The sequence below is a fragment of the Eurosta solidaginis genome, chromosome 4 (assembly GCF_040869045.1).
Source record: "Eurosta solidaginis isolate ZX-2024a chromosome 4, ASM4086904v1, whole genome shotgun sequence".
Classification (NCBI taxonomy): domain Eukaryota; kingdom Metazoa; phylum Arthropoda; class Insecta; order Diptera; family Tephritidae; genus Eurosta; species Eurosta solidaginis.
The window spans coordinates 46,187,097-46,211,422 of record NC_090322.1 but is presented as its reverse complement, the minus strand read 5'-3'; the positions used below and the strand labels follow the sequence as shown (position 1 = coordinate 46,211,422).

At 37.4% G+C, this 24,326-nt stretch overlaps 2 protein-coding genes across 5 annotated transcripts; both read left to right on the top strand.

The window, feature by feature from the left end:
* Nucleotides 1–581: 581 nt before the first annotated feature.
* On the top strand, nt 582–14,446 carry Cals (calsyntenin-1). Of its 4 annotated transcripts, XM_067781428.1 has the most exons (3): nt 654–703; nt 765–961; nt 8,158–14,446. In XM_067781428.1, the coding sequence occupies exon 3, from the start codon at nt 8,330–8,332 to the stop codon at nt 11,513–11,515; it is 3,186 nt and encodes a 1,061-aa protein (XP_067637529.1). In that variant the 5' UTR covers nt 654–703; nt 765–961; nt 8,158–8,329; the 3' UTR covers nt 11,516–14,446. The 4 variants fall into 4 exon arrangements, with proteins under 4 accessions (XP_067637528.1, XP_067637529.1, XP_067637530.1 ...); XM_067781427.1 differs by lacking the exon at nt 765–961 and having other exon boundaries at nt 582–720; XM_067781429.1 differs by lacking the exon at nt 654–703 and having other exon boundaries at nt 762–961.
* A 2,174-nt stretch (nt 14,447–16,620) lies between these two features.
* On the top strand, nt 16,621–21,357 carry LOC137249695 (uncharacterized). Its single transcript, XM_067781431.1, has 4 exons — nt 16,621–20,450; nt 20,517–20,582; nt 20,659–20,738; nt 20,815–21,357. Exons 1-4 carry the CDS (start codon nt 20,230–20,232, stop codon nt 20,859–20,861), a joined length of 414 nt encoding a protein of 137 aa, XP_067637532.1. The 5' UTR covers nt 16,621–20,229; the 3' UTR covers nt 20,862–21,357.
* Nucleotides 21,358–24,326: the final 2,969 nt, after the last annotated feature.

The window sequence follows — 24,326 nt, the reverse complement described above, 5'->3', positions numbered from 1 at the left end:
AACCTTATGAGAATCAATGCAATCGATTATTGGTGCCGCTAAGGTCGTAACCGTATCGTAGCCACCCAATTGGGTTTTGGCATGGTTCAACTATATACAGGTTGGCTCATCTGTAAAGCAACTAAATATGTCTGTTCAAATTGTCAAAATCTGTGTATTGGTGTTGGTGCGAATGGTATGGAATGGAAACATAAAACTTAACAGTTTTTGTATGTGTAAGTAAAATGTTGCCAATGTGTTGGTTTCATTTTGAGTTTGCCATCTCCTTTTGACAATCCCTTCGACCATGCAATGACATAAATAAAATCAGCTGATGAGATGAGCCAACCTGTACATAATTGAACCATGGGTTTTGGTTTACCGTCGTAACGATAAACAACTGATTACGTTAGGGATACGGATACAGCGATACGACATACGGCACCAATGACTCCGCCTTTAGTTTCATTCACAATGGTGACAACGACGTGTAATCTGCTATAGCATATTTGTCGCTTCCCATGCTCATCTGTTACCACACGGGGATGCATGAAAATGTTATGTGTTGTGCATATTAGATATGAAAGAGTGAAAACAGTAAAAGAATGACAGAATAATGAGAAAATTAGATTTGTGGATACATTTTCTCAATAAGTAAACAGTTCAAAAAGTATATTTTACTAAAAAATTTGGTTTTTAAAACAAAAAGAAACAATTTCATGGAGTTGCGTGAATATTAAAGTGTGTATATAATTAAATATTATTTAAATTGTTTGTTTTAGTAGCAGAAGCAGATCTCTTAAAAAAAAAATATAAGCATAAATTATTGATAATTGGGAAAACCTTGCGAGATGATTCCATAAGTGTGCCTTTCTCTTTAAAGGAGCACAAGGTTTTCAACGAACCCGTTCACTTGCCCAAAAAAGACATTGGTTGCTTCTACAATGAAAAGCCGAACCAGCCAAGAAATCAATACTCATATGTATGTATCTATTCAGCGTTAATCACGAATTCCATGTGAATAATACCCCAGAAATTATAAGGCAAAACAAAAACAAAATTTTTCCAATTTGTTTTTGTTTTGCATTGAAATTCATGGGAATACTGAATGCACATGGAATTGAGAGATCTTTCCTAATTTGGAAATTTAAGCAAAATAATGCATATATTAAGCTTTAATAATTTCATAAGGGCCCATTTGAAACGATTGTGCGTTTATATTCAAATATTTCTATTTTTAGAACAACACACAGATACTGTATCCGTACATATATGCATTGTGCAAGCATCAATAAATAAATCTACATACCAACATACACTCATATGATCTATATACCGATAATTATATATATATATATATATATATATATATATATATATATATGACTTGTACATATATATACTCATCTACCTGTATTTCAACAAAAATGTACTAACATACCTTGTTGTTGTTGTTGTAGCAATGCTCGCCCCACCTAATAGCCGCGACCGATCACAAATTGTCATCAATATCATCTAACGGGAGTCCAAGGAAACTTCCGTTTCAACAGGGGTGGACCATAAGAAAAGGGGTGTTAGAGGCGTTGGTTCCACATTAGAATTAAAGAGATGGTTGGTGTCATGTGGGGACACATTGCAAGCAGGGCATACATTTTGTATGTCGGGGTTGATTCTGGATAGGTAAGAGTTTAACCTGTTACAGTATCCAGAACGAAGTTGAGCAAGAGTGACACGCGTTTCCCTGGGGAGTATGCGTTCCTCTTCTGCGAGTTCTGGATATTTTTCTTCAAGTACTGGATTCACCGGGCAATTCCCGACATAAAGGTCCGACGCCTGTCTGGAGTTCACCAAGGACCTGCTTGTGTTTTTCCGCTTCATACGGCTGGGTTCTCAGGTGCCGTATTTCCTCAAAATGCTTACGGAGATGACACCTTAGGCCCCTAGGCGGTGCTGGTCCGTCAATCAGATGTCTGTTGGGATGCCCAGGTTTCTGGGTATTCAACAGAAACTGTTTGGTCAGCATCTCATTTCTCTCCCTGATGGGGAGTATTCTCGCCTCATTATGCAGATGGTGTTCTTGGGACATAAGAAGACAGCCCGTGGCGATTCTGAGAGCAGTATTTTGGCAGGCCTGTAGTTTCTTCCAGTGGGTGGTTTTTAGGCTTGGCGACCATATGGGTGACGCGTAGCACGTAATCGGCTGGCTAATTGCTTTGTATGTGGTCAAGAGCGTTTCTTTATCTTTTCCCCAGGTACTGCCAGCAAGGGATTTGAGATTTTATTACGGCTCTGAATTCTTGGAACAATTGCGGTTGCGTGCGCACCAAAATGTAGATCCTGATCAAACGTCACACCCAAGATTTTGGGGTGTAGGACAGTCGGTAGCGTAGTGCCATCGACGTGGATGTTCAATATGGTCGACATTTGGGGCGTCCATGTTGTAAATAAGGTCGCGGAAGATTTAGTCGGTGACAATGCCAGGTTTCGCGAGGCGAAAAAACTGGAGAGATCAGGGAGATAGCCGTTTATTTTATTGCATAGCTCATCGATCTTTGGGCCTGGGCCTGTGGCCATTATTGTGCAGTCATCGGCGTAGGAAACGATTGTGACTCCTTCCGGTGGTGAAGGTAGCTTAGATATGTAGAAATTAAACAAAAGCGGGGATAGGACACCACCCTGTGGCACCCCTTGTTTAATTCTCCTTTGTTTTGATGTTTCGTTTCTGAATTGCACCGATGCCTGCCGACCACCCAGATAATTTGCGGTCCAACTTTTAAGACATGGGGGAAGGGTGGACCCTTCCAGGTCTTGCAGTAACGAGCCATGGTTGACCGTATCAAAAGCTTTTGATAGGTCTAACGCTACGAGTACTGTTCTATGGTGGGGATATTGATTCAAACCGCAATTTATCTGGGTGCTAATGACATTTAGCGCGGAGGTAGTGCTATGGAGTTTTCTGAAGCCATGCTGATGAGGGGCTAGCTGCAAATGTGCTTGGAAATAAGGGAGCAAAATGGCTTCAAGCGTCTTTGCCACTGGCGATAGGAGAGATATCGGACGATATGACTCACCTACGTTAGCTGGTTTCCCAGGCTTTAGTAGCGGGACCACCTTGGCCACTAACATACCTTCACTTACGTCCATTGAATAGTGTAGTAACATAGACATTAGCCGTGTTTTTTTATACACGCGTATACGTTTACGTTTGCGCGTGAAAAAAACGCCTATCCTCCCTAAGATAATGCTTAGGAGACCCATATAGCGGCAGTGGTTAAATAACTAGCTACAGCCACAGGCTGTACCGAAAAGCGGAGACACAACCCTCTGATGGCCATAGGGTATAACATATAGCTGAATCAGCTGCGATGAATTGTGGACACACATAGAATACATAGAATTAATGTAGAGGGTGAAACAAAAACACATATTTCAGTTACATCTGAGTATAATGCGTATTGAAATTAGTAGTACACATTTTATGCGCAGCAATTTCAGAGGCGTATTTAAAGTTTAACGCTTAGCAGTCCATATAAAGTTCAAGCAAAGATTATCGAAAAGAAAAGATGTTGCAGGGACGAAAAATCATGTGAAGCAAGCTTCACAAAACTTCTAGTAGGTCACATTCACCACTTACCACAGAAGAATTTAACAACCACTGTCTGTATTTGTTATTTAATAATTATTTGACACTTTTTATTCAGGTAATGTGTTCAGAATTTTAACTTTTACTTTCTAAAACTCCAATCAGAGTATTTCTGTGCTTAAATTATGTTAAAAATTGTGTTAAAAGTTGTTGGTATGGTGAAAGTGACCTACCGAAGTTTGCTTTCAACCGAAGTTTGCGCCTGCAACATCTTTACTTTTCGATAACTTTGGTTTAAGCGTATAGACGTTTACGTGTAAAAAAAAACACCGCTAATATTAACATAGAGACGCAAAATAGTGTGAAGCAAGCTTCACAAAACCTCTAGTAGGTCACATTCACCACTTACCACAGCAGAATTTGTTAAACTACCACTGTCTGTATTTACAAAAATTTTTGAATATAAAGATGTTGCATGCGCGAACTTCAGTGGAAAGCAGCGGAGCTTCACAAAATTCTAGTAGGTCACTTCCACCTTGTAGTTTTCGAGTGTAAAAATGTGAATTCTGAACACATTAGCTGAATGAAAAGTGTACAAATAATTGTTAAATAATAAATACAGACAGTGGTACTTTAACAAATTCTGCTGTGGTAAGTGGTGAATGTGACCTACTAGAGGTACGCCTCTAACACCCCTTTCCTTATGGTCCACCCCTGTTGAAACAGCAAGTTTCCTTGGACTCCCGTTAGAGGGTATTGATGACAATTTGTGATCGGTCGCGGCTGTTAGGTGGGGCGAAGCATTGCTACAACAACAACAACTACCTAATAGAGGTTTTGTAAAGCTTGCTTCACACAATTTTTCGTCCGTGCAGTGTCTCTATGTTAATATTAGCCGTGTTTTTTTTTTACACGTGAAGGTCTATACGCTTATACTTTATATAGACCACTGAGCGTCAAACTTTAAATACACCTCTGAAGTTGCTGCGCATAAAATGTGTACTACTAAATTTCAATACGCATTATACTCAGATGTTACTGAAAAATGTGTTTTTGTTTCACCCTCTACACGAATTCTATGTATTCTATTTGTGCCACAATTCATCGCAACTGATTTAGCTATGTTATACACAGGCATACAACAGAGGGTTGTGTCTCCGCTTTTCGGTACACCCTGTTACTGTAGCTAGTTGTTTAACCACTGCCGCTAAATGGGTCTCCTAAGCATTATCTAAGCGAGGATAGGCGTTTTTTCTCACGCGCAAACGTAAACGTATACGCGTTACACCCAACCAGCATTTTTTGAAAATTTTGATCAAAAAATATTCAAATATCATACCCCAAGATGATAAAAACGTTCAAAACGTCGGGAGAAAAATGTACCATAAATGTGATTATTCTTGAATAATCATTTCTGATTCATATTTCGCATGGCGGAACGATACAAGGTGGCAGCATGGTGACATACCTACAAACATAAATAAATGTTCCATGTACTTTGTTTTTGTAAATTCTCTGTTCATATTTGATATCATCATATATGTAATACTCCTATATTGCTACAAAAAGCGAGGTACATTCCCAAATATCAGAGTGCCGATATATTGCTGTTTAAACGTGTTTGTTTTTGTATTCAATAATCGAATGTACCTAAATTTAAAATTTTTCTTGTCACACTTATGCTGCTACAATCACAGACATTTTATAGGCTGTCTTGTTTTGATTTCGAATTCAAAACACATTACTAGCATTTTCTATTAGCAATATAAGAGTATTGCAGATATGGATATCATTGTAAAATTGAGCTTTAATTGTTTTAGAGTAATATTTGATTGCTTTTCAAAGTAATTTCCTAATCATGGGGGCAATTCGCGTTCTATGAAGTGATAAAATGAAAAAAAAATTCAAACAAAAATTTGTTCAAATGTTATTTTCATTTTATCACTTCACAGAACGCGAATTGTCCCCCCCCCCCCCCCCCCCCCCCCTATTAGTGAACATATTTCTTTAGTTTTGGTTGGGATTTTTGAATCGTTTTTGAATGCGATTACGATGCATTTATTCCTCATTTCGCAATTCAAAATAAGATACTACATAATAATGTTATTTCATCAGGGGAAGAAAAAATGCGGAACTATTTGAACCAAAGATCACTCGCAAACAAACTTGACCGATATACACTTCGACTACAACATCCAGCATCAACTATGATCGTCAAGATCTTGAAATACGATATGGTACGGGATGTTGAAGTCATATCCAGGTACATACATATGTCAAGAGAGTTTCACTTACCTGGGGTTCACAACCTTTGTATTTTCTAATTTGTATTTTCTGCGAAGCCGAAGGTGGAGAAATGGTTGGGGACATCTTTTCTTAGGAGCAGTATTTACATTATTTCTTGTCTTGAAGAATAAAGTTTTAATATATTTTTTCTGTACTTTCATGATTGAAAAAATGTGAGTATGTGAAAAACTAAGATCTTCAATGAAAAGTAAAATTTTAACAAGTATAAAATTCATTATTCAGTCAACCAAGATAGTCAGAAAAGATTCAGAAAGCTGAATGAAAAATGATTAAAAATTTTTGATCACCTAAAATAAACACATCTGATTCCAATATGATTCCAAAATGTGATTGAAAAGCTATATTGAGTTTTCGATCATCAAAAGTATTCATATTTGATTATTTCTTTTGTTCAATTGTATGATAATTCATTATTTAGCCAGAAAGAGTAATCAAATTGTATTGATATCTAGTGAAATTCAAAACTTAATCACCTAAATTCTGAGTGGGCAGCATTTTATATCACAAATCACACACTGCGCAATCGTGTGTGTGTGATTTGTGGTAATTTTATTATGTATAAAGTACGCTAAAAATGAATGGTTCAAAACTAGAAATAAAGTACTAAATTGATACAAGTGCGTTAGAAACTAGATTTTCTCTAGTATAGACAAAATGTATTTTTATTATATTTCATTAGAAAAAAATTTGTTAGAGGCTATCTACAAAAAAACTGTCCCTACCTTTAAAGAGCTTCGAGCTTTAACCACTGGTTCGGAACTATCCAAAAAGGGGATAAAATCATACTAGAAGCAACATGTGCAGATTCTGTCTGGCTCGGGACCAACGAAATAATACCATAATACCAGCAATAGAACTAGATCTAAATTATAAATTTTTGCACTAGTACGGAACTATCCAAATAAACCAACTCCTTCGAAACCAGAAATATGTAGGTATCTAGTTCGGAACTACAAAAAAATAGAGATAAAAATGTAGAAGCGACAGAGGGCGAACTAGTAGTAGCGGACGGATTTATTTATAACATAGGTCCTGGTTTTTGATAGGGCTCTTCAGTTTGGTCGTAAAATAAACTTCTGGACTCATTCAATCTATGATCCCGATAGGTGGCGGCGTCCTGGTGAAATGTCTAGAACTTTCGTACCAACCATAGTTCATAGGACCGAAACTATTTAAGGGAAAAAAACATGCTAGGTGGCGAGATAACAACAAAGTTCAAACTAGAAACTTCAAATCTCACACTTAGTTCATGCGTCGTTCCGCTTTTTAAAACTTTCCTACAAATTGGCGCGGGACCTACATACCGACTCCGAACGGCATCTGCAAGTGAGAAAAATTTTCACTTGCGAAGCTTTTCATGGCAGAAATACACTTGGAGTGTTTGCCATCATGGCGGCCACCGTCGTGTGATGGGAACGTGCTCCGCCTCCCACACCGTATGCCCTGGGTTCACACCCCGGGCAAAGCAAGTTCAAAATTTTAGAAATAAGGTTTTTTAATTAGAAGAAACTTTCTAAGCGGGGTCGCTCCTCGGCAATGTTTGGCAAGCGTTCCGGGTGTATTTCTGCCATGAAAAGCCCTCAGTGAAAACTCATCTGCCTTGCAGATGCCGTTCGGAGTCGGCATAAAACATGTAGGTCCCGCCCGGCCAATTTGTAGGGGAAACCAAGAGGAGCACGACGCAAATTGGAAGAGAAGCTCGGCCTTAGATCTCTTCGGAGGCTATCGCGCCTTACATTAATTAATTTTTTTTGTTTGCCAAATCAGTGCCGAGGGGCGACCCCGCCTAGAAAAACTTATTTCTAAGTTTTCGATGTTGCTTTGCTCGGGGCTTGAGCCCGGATCTTCGCTGTGGTAAGCGGAGAACCGCGGCGAATCCTGTTTCACTAACAAACGAGGCTCTGGCGACCCCAAGCTCCTCATGGAACTTGGTGGTGGGGAGGGAGGGATGGCCTGAAGGTTTAATGTGGCCACATAAATCGTTCCCGAGATTGTCGGGCTAGCACCTTAATGGTGCTGTGTTACCGGAGCGTACCGGATCTGTATCCGGCAAAGGACCATCACATCGATAACACTCCCCAAAGCCTTCGGGGAGCAACCTTATCGCTAAAACAACAACAACAACCACTACACCACGGCGGTCGCCATAAAAGCAAATAATATACTTTTTATAAATCGTAGTTGTTCGTACATTATATAGGGGGTCCTTCTATATAATGTAGGAACAATTATGACTCGCTTCTTCGCTTTTTAATACTCGAAATACTAAATATTTTCATATTTTACAGCTAAACTTTCCATGGCTACAGAATGCAAATCGAATAAGATGGAATAAACCTTGTGGATTATTTTGAACAAATACAAATCTTGCCGTGGATTATAGCAGTTTAATTAATGTAAATACCTACATCATACTACGAAATTATTTAACTTGGATTTTGTAGAAAAGTTCCATATAAAATGTGTTATATACAAAAATTTCTAACACTCTGTGTATTGTTGTTGTGTTGTTGCAACGTAGCGAGAGTGGCAGGTTCATTCCCAGCAACACTCAAACAACAACAAATAGTTGCATCAAGTGAAAACGATGATTATCTATTGTCACAAAAGGAAAATGTTTTAGAGAAATCCTATCATGGACTAATACGTGAAAATGAGACCTTAGTTGAAATAACACCCATAATCAAAGTTGATGAGGAGAAAATATGTAATTTTCGTATATTAAAGAAACCATATCATGAAATACCCTTTCAAATTGCTTTAGTTAATAATTTGGGCATTCTAAAAGCACGACGCACTTTAAATTGTGAAAAACGTAAAAGTTATCATTTTGAAATAATGGCAATATTTTGTGATGGCACGCATTCAGCAACAGCAAATGTACATATAACGGTAATTGATATTAACGAATATGCACCAACATTCCTGCAACCATCATATGTGACTGAAGTTGATGAAGGACGTTTATATAAGGAAATAATACGCGTCGAAGCTACGGATAAAGATTGTACACCCTTATTTGGTGATGTATGTAAATATGAAATACTCAATAACGATCAACCATTTATCATAGATAATGAAGGTTCTATCAAGAATGCTGTACCGCTATCGCACAAAGCATCTCATAATCATATCTTGTCAGTGGTAGCTTATGATTGTGCCATGAAGGAATCCGCGCCAATTATGGTAAGCATTAAAGTGCGACGTGTATGTGATGCGCGATTTTTAGGTATACCTGAACGTATAGAATACACCGCGGCATCAGCTGAACGACTTTCGCTATTCCCGAATGCACGTCTAGAGCTATGCGACATGTCATGTGCCAATGAGCAATTGAATATCCAAACATCAGTGGCTTTAAAAACTAAACATATATCCTTTGGATGCGATCGCGATGCCACTAATTGTACAACAGGTCACGGTTTAATTGATCTATTACCACGTAATGCTGAATGGACAAAGGACTTAAATTACGACGAAGGTTTTGAAACAGTATATCATTTTGATGGTACAACTGGTGTTGTGGTCCCAGATGCACTAATAGCACAACATGACTTTTCTACGGGCGCCTTTAGTATTGTAACAATGTTTAGGCATTATAGTAATAATAATAATAATAACAACAACAAGCATATTAAAGAGCATGTTATTTGCAGCGCCGATGATCATAAAATGAACCGGCATCATATGGCATTATTTGTACGTAATTGCCGTTTGATATTACTTTTACGTAAGAATTTCCATGAAGGTGATTTAAATATATTTAGTCCTGCAGAATGGCGTTGGAAAATACCACAAATTTGTGACAATGATTGGCATCATTATGTGCTGAATGTTGATCAACTATTTAATGTTGAATTATATATTGATGGTATACGTTTTGAGAATTCCGTAGAGGATAAACATAGCAATCCAGAAGTTATAGATGATTGGCCTTTACATGCTGCGCATGGTGTTAATACGACACTGGCGGTTGGCGCATGCTATCAAAGTGCAGAAAATCGTTTAAAACATGGTTTTAATGGCGATATATCAGAAATAAAATTAGCATTAAACACAATACTCAGCACGGAAGATGTGCGTTGTTTTACCAATTGTGCTGAACATTTAATACCACCAACCGAAAATTTGGTTGAAGTAAATTCGCAAGTACAAACTAATGCGCAAATGAATGAAATTTTCATTGAGGGTCAGAGTAAAAGTAATGTAGAAAAATTATTACAAAAAATAAAATATATTAATAGTAAACATAATCCAACGATTGGTAGACGCAACATCGAGGTTCGCACCACAATGATGTGTGTTAATCAAAGTGCAACGCGACTACCCACCATTGAGACATATATAATGGTTAATGAGCCACAGCAATTATCAATGATACCAGGTCAACAACGTATAAGTGGTGCTGGTAATAATGATCAATTCAGCCGCACGAATAATGAGGGTATTTACAAATTCGTTACATTAACGACAGAAGCGCCAACATTTTTACAAGCAGCTGCCATGAGAACAAGCAGTCCATATGAAATACAAGACGTACCAGTTAAACAGCACAAACATATGAATTATGCAGCAGCTGAAAGTGCAAGTGTGCAGGATGAAAAATCAGCAAAGATAATAATAAATGGCAATACAAATAATTTGGTTTCATATCCAGAAATAAAACATGGTGTACATATACTTGGCAATATAAATATAACAATTGTTAATGCTAATAATAAAATTATGCCCCAAATGCAAAACTTAGATTCTTGCAGCGTAATCGTTTTTCCATCGTTAAATCCAGATCACGAAGAGATACAAGTTGATGGTGATGAAACAATTTCAACAACGCTCAATATTAAAACGGATATTAATAAAGAAGGTGTTGATATGATTGGTAATGATGCTATCGCTAATTATTTAGATGTACTAAAAGCGCTTGTCTATAGTAACAAAAAACCAGCATATTACTTAAATCGTGTCTTTAAACTTGCTTGCACACAGTTGAATACCGAATTTAAAAGCCAAGAATTTACATTAACATTGACGGTGTTACATCCGAAATTAACAAGCAAGACAACACAGACAGTAGGCGCTGGTGGTGCAACAGCAATGTTACCTCAAATGGAGAATCCACCATACGGTGTTAGAGGCGGAGCAGGCGGTGGTATAGGTGCAGGTGTCGCCGATGCTCATGGTTTTGGCACATCAACCCCGTTTAATAATAATAACATCCCTTTCGCACATGTCATGAAACATACGCATAATGTACAAGAGCCTGGCGTGCATATGCATTCAATTATACGTAAAGTTGAAAGCTCACATCCGACTACGCTTATCATGTTGATTTGCATATTTTTGGTCATTTTATTATGTGGCTTATTTGTGGCACGCATGAAAAATAACAATAACAACAACAAACTCAAATATACTGACAGGCAACAATCATGCCCAAAGCTAACAGCCGAAGATAGTTTGGTATGGGACGATTCGGCATTAACGATAACCATAAATCCGATGTTGCAAACTGATGCTGCTTCCGAAGATAGTGATGATACGGAAAATTCTGATTCCGAAGACGAAGAAGTTATAAAAGGACGTTTTGCAAATGTCAGCCAATTAGAGTGGGATAATTCAAATATTTTCACTTCGACTGTAAACTAAGCAAAACAAAAAAAAAAAAAAAACAAAAACAAGTTGAACGTTTTCGCGACGACGAATGATGCAGAGTCGTCGTGCATGCCATACAAGCGCATTATGCTTTGAGCACGTACTAAATAACACATGCAGCGCATAAAATAAGAAAAAAAGAATAACATTAAAAAAAACATAAGCAGCAACAAAAGAGCAAAAACAAGTAATGTCGTGAATACTTAATCATAATTTGTAGAATTATACATAAATATTTGTATGTACATTAGGGCGGGTAAATTTTTATACATTGTTTTATTTATGATGCTGTGACTAGCATATTCATATTTTAAGTTTTAACTAAAAGCTTGAAGTAATATTAGCCATAGCAAGAGATATCTCACCACAGTTCTTCCCTACCGTTTAGTTCTGACCCAAGAAACGCAATAATATTTTCCTGGCTTTTAAAGAATACAAACTTTCCCACGGAATAAAAAGACAACTTGAGATTGTAGGAGTGGTAGAAATTTATCTTATTTTATTGTGATTACTTATAGTAATATTTGCTGATTTATAACCTGATTTTAAGTGTGGAGGCAATTGGATGCGCCAAATTCGAATTAACCTGCTAGCGCTAGGATTACCAAAAGCCATTACACAGTCAATCACAGCACGCTACTCCACGACTTGGAAGGGTCTAACCTTTCTCCCATTCTAAAAATTTTAACTGCAAATGTATGAACATCAAAACACAGAAAAATTAAACAAGGGATGCCACAGGATGGTGTCCTATCCCCACTGTTTTTTAACTTTTACGTATCAAATAACCCTTTCCCACCAGAAAATGATAACAATTGTGCCCTACGCCGATATAATGGCAACAGGTCCTGGCCATTCATTGATGCTATAAAATTAAGGACTATATACCTAGTCTTTTCAGCTTTTTCACTCTCGAAATTTAGCATCGTCACCGACTTAATCCTCGGCGACGTTATTTAAAACGTCATATCGGATATCCAAGTTGATGGCGATCCGCTACCGATTGTTCCTCCACCCAAAATATTGGGTGTGATGTACGATCAGGACCTACATTTTGCAGAGCATGCAGCTGCAATTGTACCTTAAGTTCAGAGCCGTAACAAAATCCTAAGTCCCTCGCCAGCGCTCTTGCCGTAAAGACAAATAAAAGCTCATAGCCACCTAAAAATCAATTGGCTAACCGGCCGCTTGTGTGCCAAGCGTTCCCAATATGGTCGCGAGCCCAAAAGAAACACACTGTATCTAGAACATCATCTACACTGCAAGGCAAGAATACTCCCCATAAATGAGAGCAATGAAATTGTGAACAAACAGTTTCTGCTGAACTATGCACTATGAAGAAATTCGATAGTCAAGAAGTGAGAAATGGAGCACAAAAAAGCCCTCAGCGACATTCACAAAGAGTCTTCAAATAACTATGCCAACAATTTCCCGGTGAACACAACAAAGACAAATACTCTAAACTCACAGTTGAGGAAAACCAACCTTAACATGGAGACGCGCGACACTCTAGCTCAACTTCGATCTGGATACTGTAATAGTTTAATCTCTTACTTATACAGAATCAAGACCAACATGCCCAATGTATGTTCTGCTTGTAACGTGTCCCTACATGACATCAACCACCTTTTCAATTGCAATGTGAAACTTACGCCTCTAACAGTCTTATCTCTTGGGTCTAACCCTACTTTATAGGATATTGATGACAGTTTGTGAGTGATCGCATATATTGGATGGGGTATAGCACTGCTACAACAACAATTAATGAAGGCAAATTCGACAACTTTCTCAAACATTCAAGCATTTATGAATTAATAACTGACACTGATTCTTGAAATTGAAGTTTAAGAGCAAAGCCTTGTTCCTTGTTTGAAACTTAAGTAGACCGTGATTTAGTTCGATTACTATCTGTCTTACATTGGGGAACCCTAACATATCAGTCTTGAGTTGGTTTGAAAGAATTGAAGCCGATGTTGGTTCTCTCAGTCAACGCCGTCGAATGAAACTCTTCTTCCACTGTTGTTGTTGTTGTACTACCCGACGGTTTTGGCGAGTGTTATCAGTGTTGATGGTCCTTTGTCGGATATATTTCTGGTACGCTCTTGTAACAAGCACCCCCTTACCCGCAGTTGTATCTTCCTCCACTAGTATGTCCGTTCTTTTCCAACCAAAAAACAACCGAGTGTTAAAAACACCTACTCTAGCCCGAAAGTGTAACATCATGCAAAAAACAAGATTATCAAACTTTCATCATTATTGTTTAAATTAATTTAAAGCTAATATATAAAAGATTTTTTCTTGAATATTACGAAGAATGTGCTAGGAACGATGTTAAAAAAAAGCATATATATGTATAAAAAAGCGATCCGCTCTAATGTACATACATACATGCGTACATATGAATTGTCACTAATTTACGAGTATACAAAAAAAGCATTTGGGCACATTTACATTAAATACATATGTATGTATTTAATATCTTCAGTTTGTGCCGTGTCCATAGGTGTAGTACATATACATATATTAAACACACACACAGGTTAACAAATAAGATAATTTCCCTAATATTTCTATGCTAAACCCTCCTCGAATTGAAGAACACACACGCCGCAAGTTGACCGCCGCCATCACACACAATGAGATCTACATATAAATGTGAATGAAGAATTTTTTTTTCAAAAGCTATACAAGACACTTTAATGCTTGAGGATAATACGAAGATGCAGAATCTCTTTCATATCGGAGATGTGGCCACTTTGTAACCACGAAAATCTAAGTCTTTCTAATTTTCGTTGCTGGGCTGCTGTGTTGCTTCATTACTTTTGCTTAACAATTTAGTTCAGTACATTATTGTGTATGTATTTATAAATAAAAGTAATAATAAAAATATATACATATAAACAAAAAACGCTAAATACTAAATAAGTTTCGCAGTTTTGTTTTAAAGAAATATCATTTTTAAACGGTTTTATTTAGCTTGTTTAAATACATAAATGTAATGTTAACCTGCCCCCAAATTCCAACCTTTTCTAACGCCAAAACTCCATCGCCAAAAATATCTAAAACAGGATCAAGTGCGCAGAAAAGCTTGCAAAATTTAATACTATGTGCTCTTAAGCAATAAACGCCTAAGTCCCATGCGAAAGTATAATAGTTATTGCTTGCAATAGATGAATTTCATGTCAAAACCGATATGCGTTGAACCCGACCCCCTCAGATTTTGATGAAATTTTGCATAGAGGTACACTTTACCTATACAAACGCAACCTCATTTTTGGAAATTCCATTTTTGAAAAATTGCGGGCGTGGCAAGGTGTCAAAGTTGTGAAAAATGCGTAAAAAATTACGGTAATAGGTACTTTTGAGCTGTGATAACTAGAGAACGGCTCAACCGATTTCAAAAATCTTGGTACAATTGAAAAGGTTTTCGAAAATATACACTGCAAAATTTTTTATTACACTGAACAAATTTTTTTTTTCAAAAATTTAATTTTAAACTTGGAAAAAACTTCAAAGGCCAAGCGTTTTAAAATAAAATATATTTTTTTTTGAAAGGTCTATTTAATATATATAACATATCCAAAAACTAAAATGGCGTATTTTTTCTTTTTTTTTTTAATTTTTAAGTAAATGCATGTTTTTGTATTTTGATATCATGGTGCTTTAGAGCTGTGATAAAAGATCTTGGTATCTTAGAAAGATATTCAAATCGGATTTCGAAAACGTATACTGAAGAAATGTTTGGTATACTGAAAAAAAATGTTTTTCCCAAAAAAAAATGTTTCCAAAAAAAAAAAAATTTTACTTGTAAAAACTTCAAAGACCAAGCATTTGTTTGTAATTCGAATAGAATACAATATAAGCACAATTCAATTACGAAAGTTATCTACGTTTCAGATGGTGCAGGAGCACAATACAAAAACAAATACAACTTAATTAATTTATGTCATCATAAAGTTGATTTCGATATATTCGCTGAGTGGCACTTTTACACCACCAGCCATGGAAAATCAGCATGTGATGGTATAGGTGGGACATTAGAAAGAGGCGCTCGGAATTATAGCATGGCAAATAAAAATCTAATGGCTCATTCCATTTCAAGACACCCGGTCCGCCCAGGACATGATTTTTGATTTCGATGAAATTTTAATATGTTATTCTTTGGTCAAAATAATGAAACACTTTTTTTTTTTTTACCTTAAAAAAATTTTATTTCGGAGTTATCGGCAATTGAATTCCATAAAATGCTATCGGTATTTTATTCACCTATTTTTTCAAATGTCAATAACTTTGTCAAAAATTAACCGATTCTCATGATTTTTTCTTTGAAATGTTCGTTATTATATTTATTTTTATATAACTATAAACAATAGCATATAGTTTAAACAAAAATTTTTGTTTAGTATTTAGTAAAACTTTATGACTTTTCAAAAATTAATTTTTCATTAATTTTTTTAAAATACAAATAAAAGAAAAATGCAAATACAAAAAAAAAGAAAAGGAAAATTTATAAAAAGTTTATACAGTGATAAACCGTATAGAAGCGGTTATGTGAAAACAACATCCAAACAGAAATAGTATTCCTGCCACCAACAGATCCAGCACCACCAGCAACGTTTCTGTTGAAGGAGTCCGCAAAGGAAACCAACCATCACCGTCGGTGCTAGACACCACAAATCCACCAGCGAATCCCCATCACCACAAGAAGACTCGCTTAAAGCAACCGAGGCACACGAACCACCAACTACAAACCGCACCGCTTCACAGCCACGAACACCACCACACTGATCCACAAACACCAAAATCAAAAAAAAAAAAAAACCACACCGAACGGGAAAGCCACACAGTACCACATAAAACACCCTACCATTTGTCCAAATTATATAGTCCGAAAATCAGATCCACACCGAGAGACGGCATAATTCCACCGTCACAACCACACGCATTTGCGACCCACCACCGAAACATAGATAAGCTACCACACCACAGATCCACATTCGCAACCACAACCTCATAGATACACGCACCACCTTAACTACGAAACATTCAACTAGCAACCACACCTGATGATCACAACCACACCAGCGACTACCAACAACCACACCAACAATAACCACGTAACAGTTAAAAACACCACGACTGCATTTCTACATACTTTCTGATACAAAACATTCAAACACGGAAATAGTAAAACCAACATCCAGCAATTCCAACTATCCATCAAAATACACGGTAAGCACAAACACAACGAAAGCTATTAGCAGGTCAAAGGCTATTTTCCCAAAACACAACTTAAACACACGCAAATAGAGGGCTGCACATCACATCACACTACACCGAACAAGAGCACGCAACATATCACATCACATCTGATCACTTGTTGTTGTTGTTGTAGCAATGCTCGCCCCACCTAATAGCCGCGACCGATCACAAACTGTCATCAATATCCTCTAACGGGAGTCCAAGGAAACTTGCCGTTTCAACAGGGGTGGACCATAAGGAAAGGGGTGTTAGAGGCGTTGGTTCCACATTACAATTGAAGAGATGGTTGGTGTCATGTGGGGACACATTGCAAGCGGAGCATACATTTGTATGTCGGGGTTGATTCTGGATAGGTAAGAGTTTAACCTGTTACAGTATCCAGAACGAAGTTGAGCAAGAGTGACACGCGTTTCCCTGGGGAGTATGCGTTCCTCTTCCGCAAGTTTTGGATAATTTTCGTTAAGTACTGGATTCACCGGGCAATTCCCGGCATAAAGGTCCGACGCCTGTTTATGGAGTTCACCAAGGACCTGCTTGTGTTTTTTCACTTCATACGGCTGGGTTCTCAGGTGCCGTATTTCCTCAAAATGCTTACGGAGATGACTCCTTAAGCCCCTAGGCGGTGCTGGTTCATCAATCAGATGTCTGTTGGGATGCCCAGGTTTCTGGGTATTCAGCAGGAACTGTTTGGTCAGCATCTCATTTCTCTCCCTGATGGGGAGTATTCTCGCCTCATTATGCAGATGGTGTTCTGGGGACATAAGAAGACAGCCCGTGGCGATTCTGAGGGCAGTATTTTGGCAGGCCAGTATTTTCTTCCAATGAGTAACCTTTAGGTTTGGCGACCATATGGGTGACCCGTAGCACGTAATCGGCTGGCTAATTGCTTTGTATGTAGTCATGAGCGTTTCTTTATCTTTTCCCCAAGTACTGCCAGCGAGGGATTTGAGGATTTTGTTACGGCTCTGAATCTCGGAACAATTGCGGCTGCGTGCTCACCAAAATGTAGATCCTGATCAAACGTCACACCCAAGATTTTGGGGTGTCGGACAGTCGGTAGCGTAGTGCCATCGACGTGGATGTTCAAAATGGTCGACATTTGGGGCGTCCATGTTGTAAATAAGGTCGCGGAAGATTTAGTCGGTGATAATGCCAGGTTTCGCGAGGCGAAAAAACTGGAGAGATCAGAAAAAACTGGTGTGACCCCATCTAATTTGTTTCGTCCCTCCCCCATCTGATCACATCACATCACGTTGTATCACATCATATCACAAACTACAATTAGCGGTGAGTTATATATAGTCGGTCACTGGTGTGGGTTGCTGCATCAGCAGGGCTGTGGTGAGAAGACACCTCAAAAGGTAGAGGGTACACTCAGCACCTCGTCCAATTCGCCGCAACAACGACCACATCACACCACCACGAAGGGGACCGAGAATATACTTTAGTTTTTATTTTGGTTTAAAAATAATTTTTTTAGATTATAAGTTTTTTTTTTTAATTTTTTGAATTTCCCTGTAATCCCGATGTATGAAATATTTTTCTGAATTGAATTTAACATATTTTTTTTTTTTTGATTTCCTTATTTTTTTATACATACATATCCTTTTTGTATACACACCCAAAAACACACTTACCAATTATTTATTTCACAAACATTTTTCATCACACTTATGTATATATGATTTTTTTTTGCAAAATTGCTTAACTTAGTATTTTAGTATTCGCTTTTTTTCTGAATTCTTTTTTTTTTTGCGAGTTTGATTTTTTTTCCTTCCGTATTTTTTTTTACATCCTAATTAATCCGTAGGCACACATGAATCTTCTTTCACTATATATTGATAATTTCTATATTCTTTTACTTTTTTTGTAATTTTCTTTACTTCGTTTTTCTAAAATTATTACGATCGCGTAAAAATGTGCATGCGTATTTTCAATTTTAGAAACCGGAACTAAAGATTACATGAGGTAATAGTATATAATAGTACATAAGTACATGGAATAGGGTTTTTTTTGCTCTTTATCTCTATTTTATTTCAGCTCCCGCTGCTACAGCCTTGGTACCTGGACTGCAGATGAGCGTGAGGAGATGAGTAAGTGAATGGTTATATATAATGAATGGTAATCTTTATATAACATTGTTGTAATCTCTCTTTTTTTTATTGATTCTTTGCCTAACCTGTTATCGTATGCACATATTTAGGTGAGCGTTTTAACTATTTCTTAATATAAGCAAGAAATAAAGGTCTTAAGTAAAGGGTGTTCCCGTCGGGGTTATTTTACTTTCTTGTTACCTATTTGATTTTTTTTACTTTGAATATTATATGCAGTAATTGCAGTATCTTTTTTTTTTTGTTATTTTGATTGAGCGTAGATCAGGATAAGAAATAGAAGAATTTAGAATTACCAATACAAATCACTAGATATAAGTAAACATAGAATTTGTGAAAATAAACTTGTATGAAGAGGAAATGAGTTACTTTGAACTTATTGGCTGACACAGTGTCAGGAAAAATGCAGGCCCTCTAAGTTTTCTTTTGTGTTAGTGTGGGTGTTGCCCTTTGGGGCACACTAGGAATGAGTTAGGTGTTGCAACTTACTGACGGACGATGATTTAGACCAGACCATTACATACGGACGAAAGTCAGGATAAGGGGACTCCACTCGGTTATCGGAGTCAAAGTGGAGTTCAAGGTTGTTCATGCCTCATGAACAAGAGGGGTGGGATGACTCCACCTGACACGGACGGTCTTCTCCCGCTTGCTTTCTTCTCCTTTTCTTTCTCCTTATCTTCTGCAGGTCCCTATTTTTTTTCTCACCTAGGCATGATAATTATAATTTTGTTTTTGTGACTGTGGGCCGAGGAAGGTGGCAAGAACCGCGTCTCAACGCCGACGAGCCTCAGCCGGGCTACTATCATGCCTAATCGCCACCCTTCTCGCCCGGGACCAAGCAGTCAGAGCCGTTCTGTAGTTATCACAGCTCAAAAGTACATATTACCGTAATTTTTTACGCATTTTTCACAACTTTGACACCTTGCCACGCCCGCAATTTTTCAAAAATGGAATTTCTAAAAATGAGGTTGTGCTTGTATAGGTAAATTGTACCTCTATGCAAAATTTGATCAAAATCTGAGGGGTCGGGTTCAAAATGTGCCTTTTTTATAGGTTTTGATATGAAATTCATCAATATTCATCTAAATGTTGCATACTTTTCTGCGCACTTGATATCATGATAAAAAAAATGGAAGTAGTTCCATTTCGTGTGACATTAGCCACTTGACTTTTGCGGGGACCGTGACAATTTCATAAAAGTCCAGTTACCAGATTGAAAAATGTTATAATTTTTTATGATTTTGATGGATTGGATGGACATATACTAGTCAAATATTTTACTTGTTTTTTTTTTTTAAATAAACGCGAAAAAATGAGCTGTGTGCATTGGAAATGCGCAAATACAAAATACCAATGCAAAAAAAAGGTATTTCGTTTTTCAAGTTACCAAAAATTCCGTTTATAAAACAACAATGGCTCAAAGCATGCGAAGTAAGGGAAGAAACCCTTCCCAAATGTCCTTACGTTTGCTCCGAACATTTTGCTCCAACGGACATAAGTAATAGTGGGAATAAAATTGTTCTTTTAAAAAGTGCAGTACCGCGAAATGAACGGTAAGGAAAACATTCCTTTATGGTTTGAAATGTTAAGTACTAAATAATGTGTACATTCTTTTCCAGTCAAGACTGTGGTGAAGTTTTCGAACAGGAAGAATATTTAGATGAGTATATTGAATTTATGGAAGGGTAAGTCTTTGATCAGTTTCAATTATATACATACACATGTTTTAACCTTTGCATTATTATTTCATGGCAAAACAAGACAACAACATGCGATGCAACAAATGGGATCTCATGGAAAGTTAAGCGGAAATATAATACCTCTATCAGCACACAAACAGGGTATGATAACATTTTTATATACTACGAGTGCATTGCTTTGCCCGTGTTTTAGAAATCTCGTGTTATTTGACCCTAGATATGATGTCACAGTCATACGAGCCGCTTATTTTGAAAGTGGCATAATTCGTCTTGAAAACAATTCGAAATGTCCGCGCTACAACTTGGAGCAGATCTCATCAGCAATATGCATGTATTCTGCAGGTCCTCGCTGTTATCGACTTTTAAGAAAGAAAGAAACTCTTCCCTTACCATCTACATCAACTTTGCGCAGGGGGCATCGAAGTTATGTGTAGAACCGGGGTTGCAACTGCAAATACTATCGCATATGAAGTTATGTGACATACCATCCGAAGAAAAGCTGTGTGTTTTGCCATTTGACGAGATGAAAGTCCGGGAAGAATGGGCTTTTGATCGAAAAAATGACGTAATTTGCCCCCATCGCGAAAGGTTCAGGTCCCTATGGTGCGGTCTTTACGTGGAAATTGGAAGCAGCCATATTTTATAGTTTTGATATGAACATGACAGCAAGTACTCTTAATCTAATTATACATGAGCTGCACGTTTTTTTTAGGGAGAACCTTTTTTCGTCTTCGCCATTTTACATCTAAAAGAAACTAAAATTTATTATGGAAATAACAAAATGAGAAAAATCACAACTTGATGGTATCTTTGTCAAGTATTTAATTTATTGAATAAAAAGGTGATAAAGACGCACATATGAGTACAGACATTTTTTTTTTCAAATTTAGGGTCAGGCTGCCATGAAAGTAAGTATACAAAACATATTTATGAGTCATTATCCATTTTTTTATACTCAGTTGAGCAGAGCTCACAGAGTATATTAAGTTTGATTGGTTAACGGTTGGTTGTACATATATAAAGGAATCGAGATAGATATAGACTTCCATATATCAAAATAATCAGGATCGAAAAAAAATTTGATTGAGCCATGTCCGCCCGTCCGTCCGTTAACACGATAACTTGAGTAAATTTTGAGCTATCTTGATGAAATTTGGTATGTAGGTTCCTGAGCACTCATCTCAGATCGCTATTTAAAATGAACGATATCGGGCTATAACCACGCCCACTTTTTCGATATCGAAAATTTCGAAAAACCGAAAAAGTGCGATAATTCATTACAAAAGCCAGCTAAAGCGACGAAACTTGGTAGGTGAGTTGAACTTATGACGCAGAATCGAAAATTAGTAAAATATTCGACAATGGGCGTGGCACCGCCCACTTTTAAAAGAAGGTAATTTAAAACTTTTGCAAGCTGTAATTTGGCAATCGTTGAAGATATCATGATGAAATTTGGCAGAAACATTACTCATATTACTGTATGTACGCCTAATAAAAATTAGCAAAATCGGAGAAGGACCACGCCCACTTTAAAAAAAAAATTTTTTTAAAGTAAAATTTTAACAAAAAATTTAATATCTTTACAGTATATAAGTAAATTATGTCAACATTCAACTCCAGTAATGATGTGGTGCAACAAAATACAAAAATAAAAGAAAATTTCAAAATGGGCGTCGCTCCGCCCTTTTTCATTTAATTTGTCTAGGATACTTTTAATGCCATAAGTCGAACAAAAATTAACCAATCCTTTTGAAATTTGGTAGGGGCATAGATTTTATGACGTTAACTGTTTCCTGTGAAAATGGGCGAAATCGGTTAATGCCACGCCCAGTTTTTATACACAGTCGTCCGTCTGTCCTTCCGCATGGCCTTTAACACGATACCTTGAGCAAAAATCGACATATCTTTACTGAACTTAGTTCACGTGCTTACTTGAACTCACTTTATCTTAGTATGAAAAATGAACGAAATCCGACTATGACCACGCCCACTTTTTCGATATCGAAAATTACGAAAAATTAAAAAATGCTATAATTCTATACCAAATACGAAAAAAGGGATGAAACATGGTAAGGTAATTGGATTGTTTTATTGACGCGAAATATAACTTTAGAAAAAACTTTATAAAATGGTTGTGACACCTACCATATTAAGTAGAAGAAAATGAAAAAGTTCTGCAGGGCGAAATAAAAAACCCTTAAAATCTTGGCAGGTATTACATATATAAATAAATTAGCGGTACCCATCAGATGATGTTCTGGGTCACCCTGGCCCACATTTTGGTCGATATCTGGAAAACGCCTTCACACCACTCCCTTTTAAAACTCTCGTTAATACCTTTAATTTGATACCCATATCGTACAAACTCATTCTAGAGTCACCCCTGGTCCACCTTTATGGCGATATCTCGAAAAGGCGAACACCTATGGAACGAAGGGGCACTCCCTTTTAAAAATACTCATTAACACCTTTCGTTTGACACCCATATCGTACAAACAAAGTCTAGAGTCAGCCCTGGTCCGCCTTTATTACGATACCTCGAAAAGGCGTCCACCTATAGAACTGAGCTCCACTCCCTTTTAAAATACTCATTAACTCCTTTTGTTTGATACCCATATCGCATACCCTTTATGGCGATATCTCGAAACGGCGTCCACCTATGGAACTGAGGGTTACTCCCTTTTAAAATACTCATTAACACGTTTCTTTTAATACCCATATTGTACAAACAAATTCTAGGGTCACCCCTGCTCCACCTTTATGGCGATATCTCGAAACGGCGTCCACCTATGGAACTAAGGATTACTCCCTTTTAAAATACTCATTAACACCTTTCTTTTGATACCCATATTGTACAAACAAATTCTAGGGTCACCCCTGGTCCACCTTTATGGCGATATCTCGAAAGTGCGACCACCTATACAACAACCACCACTCCCTTTTAAAACCCTCATTAATACTTTTAATTTGATACCCATATCGTACAAACAAAGTCTAGAGTCACCCCTGGTCCACCTTTATTGCGATACCTCGAAAAGGCGTCCACCTATAGCACTAAGGGCACTCCCTTTTAAAATACTCATTAACTCCTTTCGTTTGATACCCATATTGCACGAACGAATTCTAGAGTCACCCCTGGTCCACCTTTATGGCGATATCTCGAAACGGCGTGCACCTATAGAACTAAGGCCCACTCCCTTTTAAAATACTCATTAACACCTTTCGTTTGATACCCATATTGTACAAACAAATTCTAGGGTCACCCCTGGTCCACCTTTATGGCGATATCTCGAAACGGCGTCCACCTATGGAACTAAGGATTACTCCCTTTTAAATACTCATTAACACCTTTCGTTTGATACCCATATCGTACAAACGCATTCTAGAGTCACCCCTGGTCCACCTTTATGGCGATATCTGGAAACGGCATACACCTATAGAACTAAGGCCCACTCCCTTTTAAAATACTCATTAACACCATTCGTTTGATGCCCATATTGTACAAACAAATTCTAGGGTCACCCCTGGTCCACCTTTGTGGCGAAATCTCGAAACGGCGTCCACCTATGGAACTAAGGATTACTCCCTTTTAAAATACTCATTAACACCTTTCATTTGATACCCATATCGTAGAAACGCATTCTAGAGTCAACCCTGATCCACCTTTATGGCTATATCCCTAAATGGCGTCCACCTATAGAACTATGGCCCACTCCCTCATAAAATACT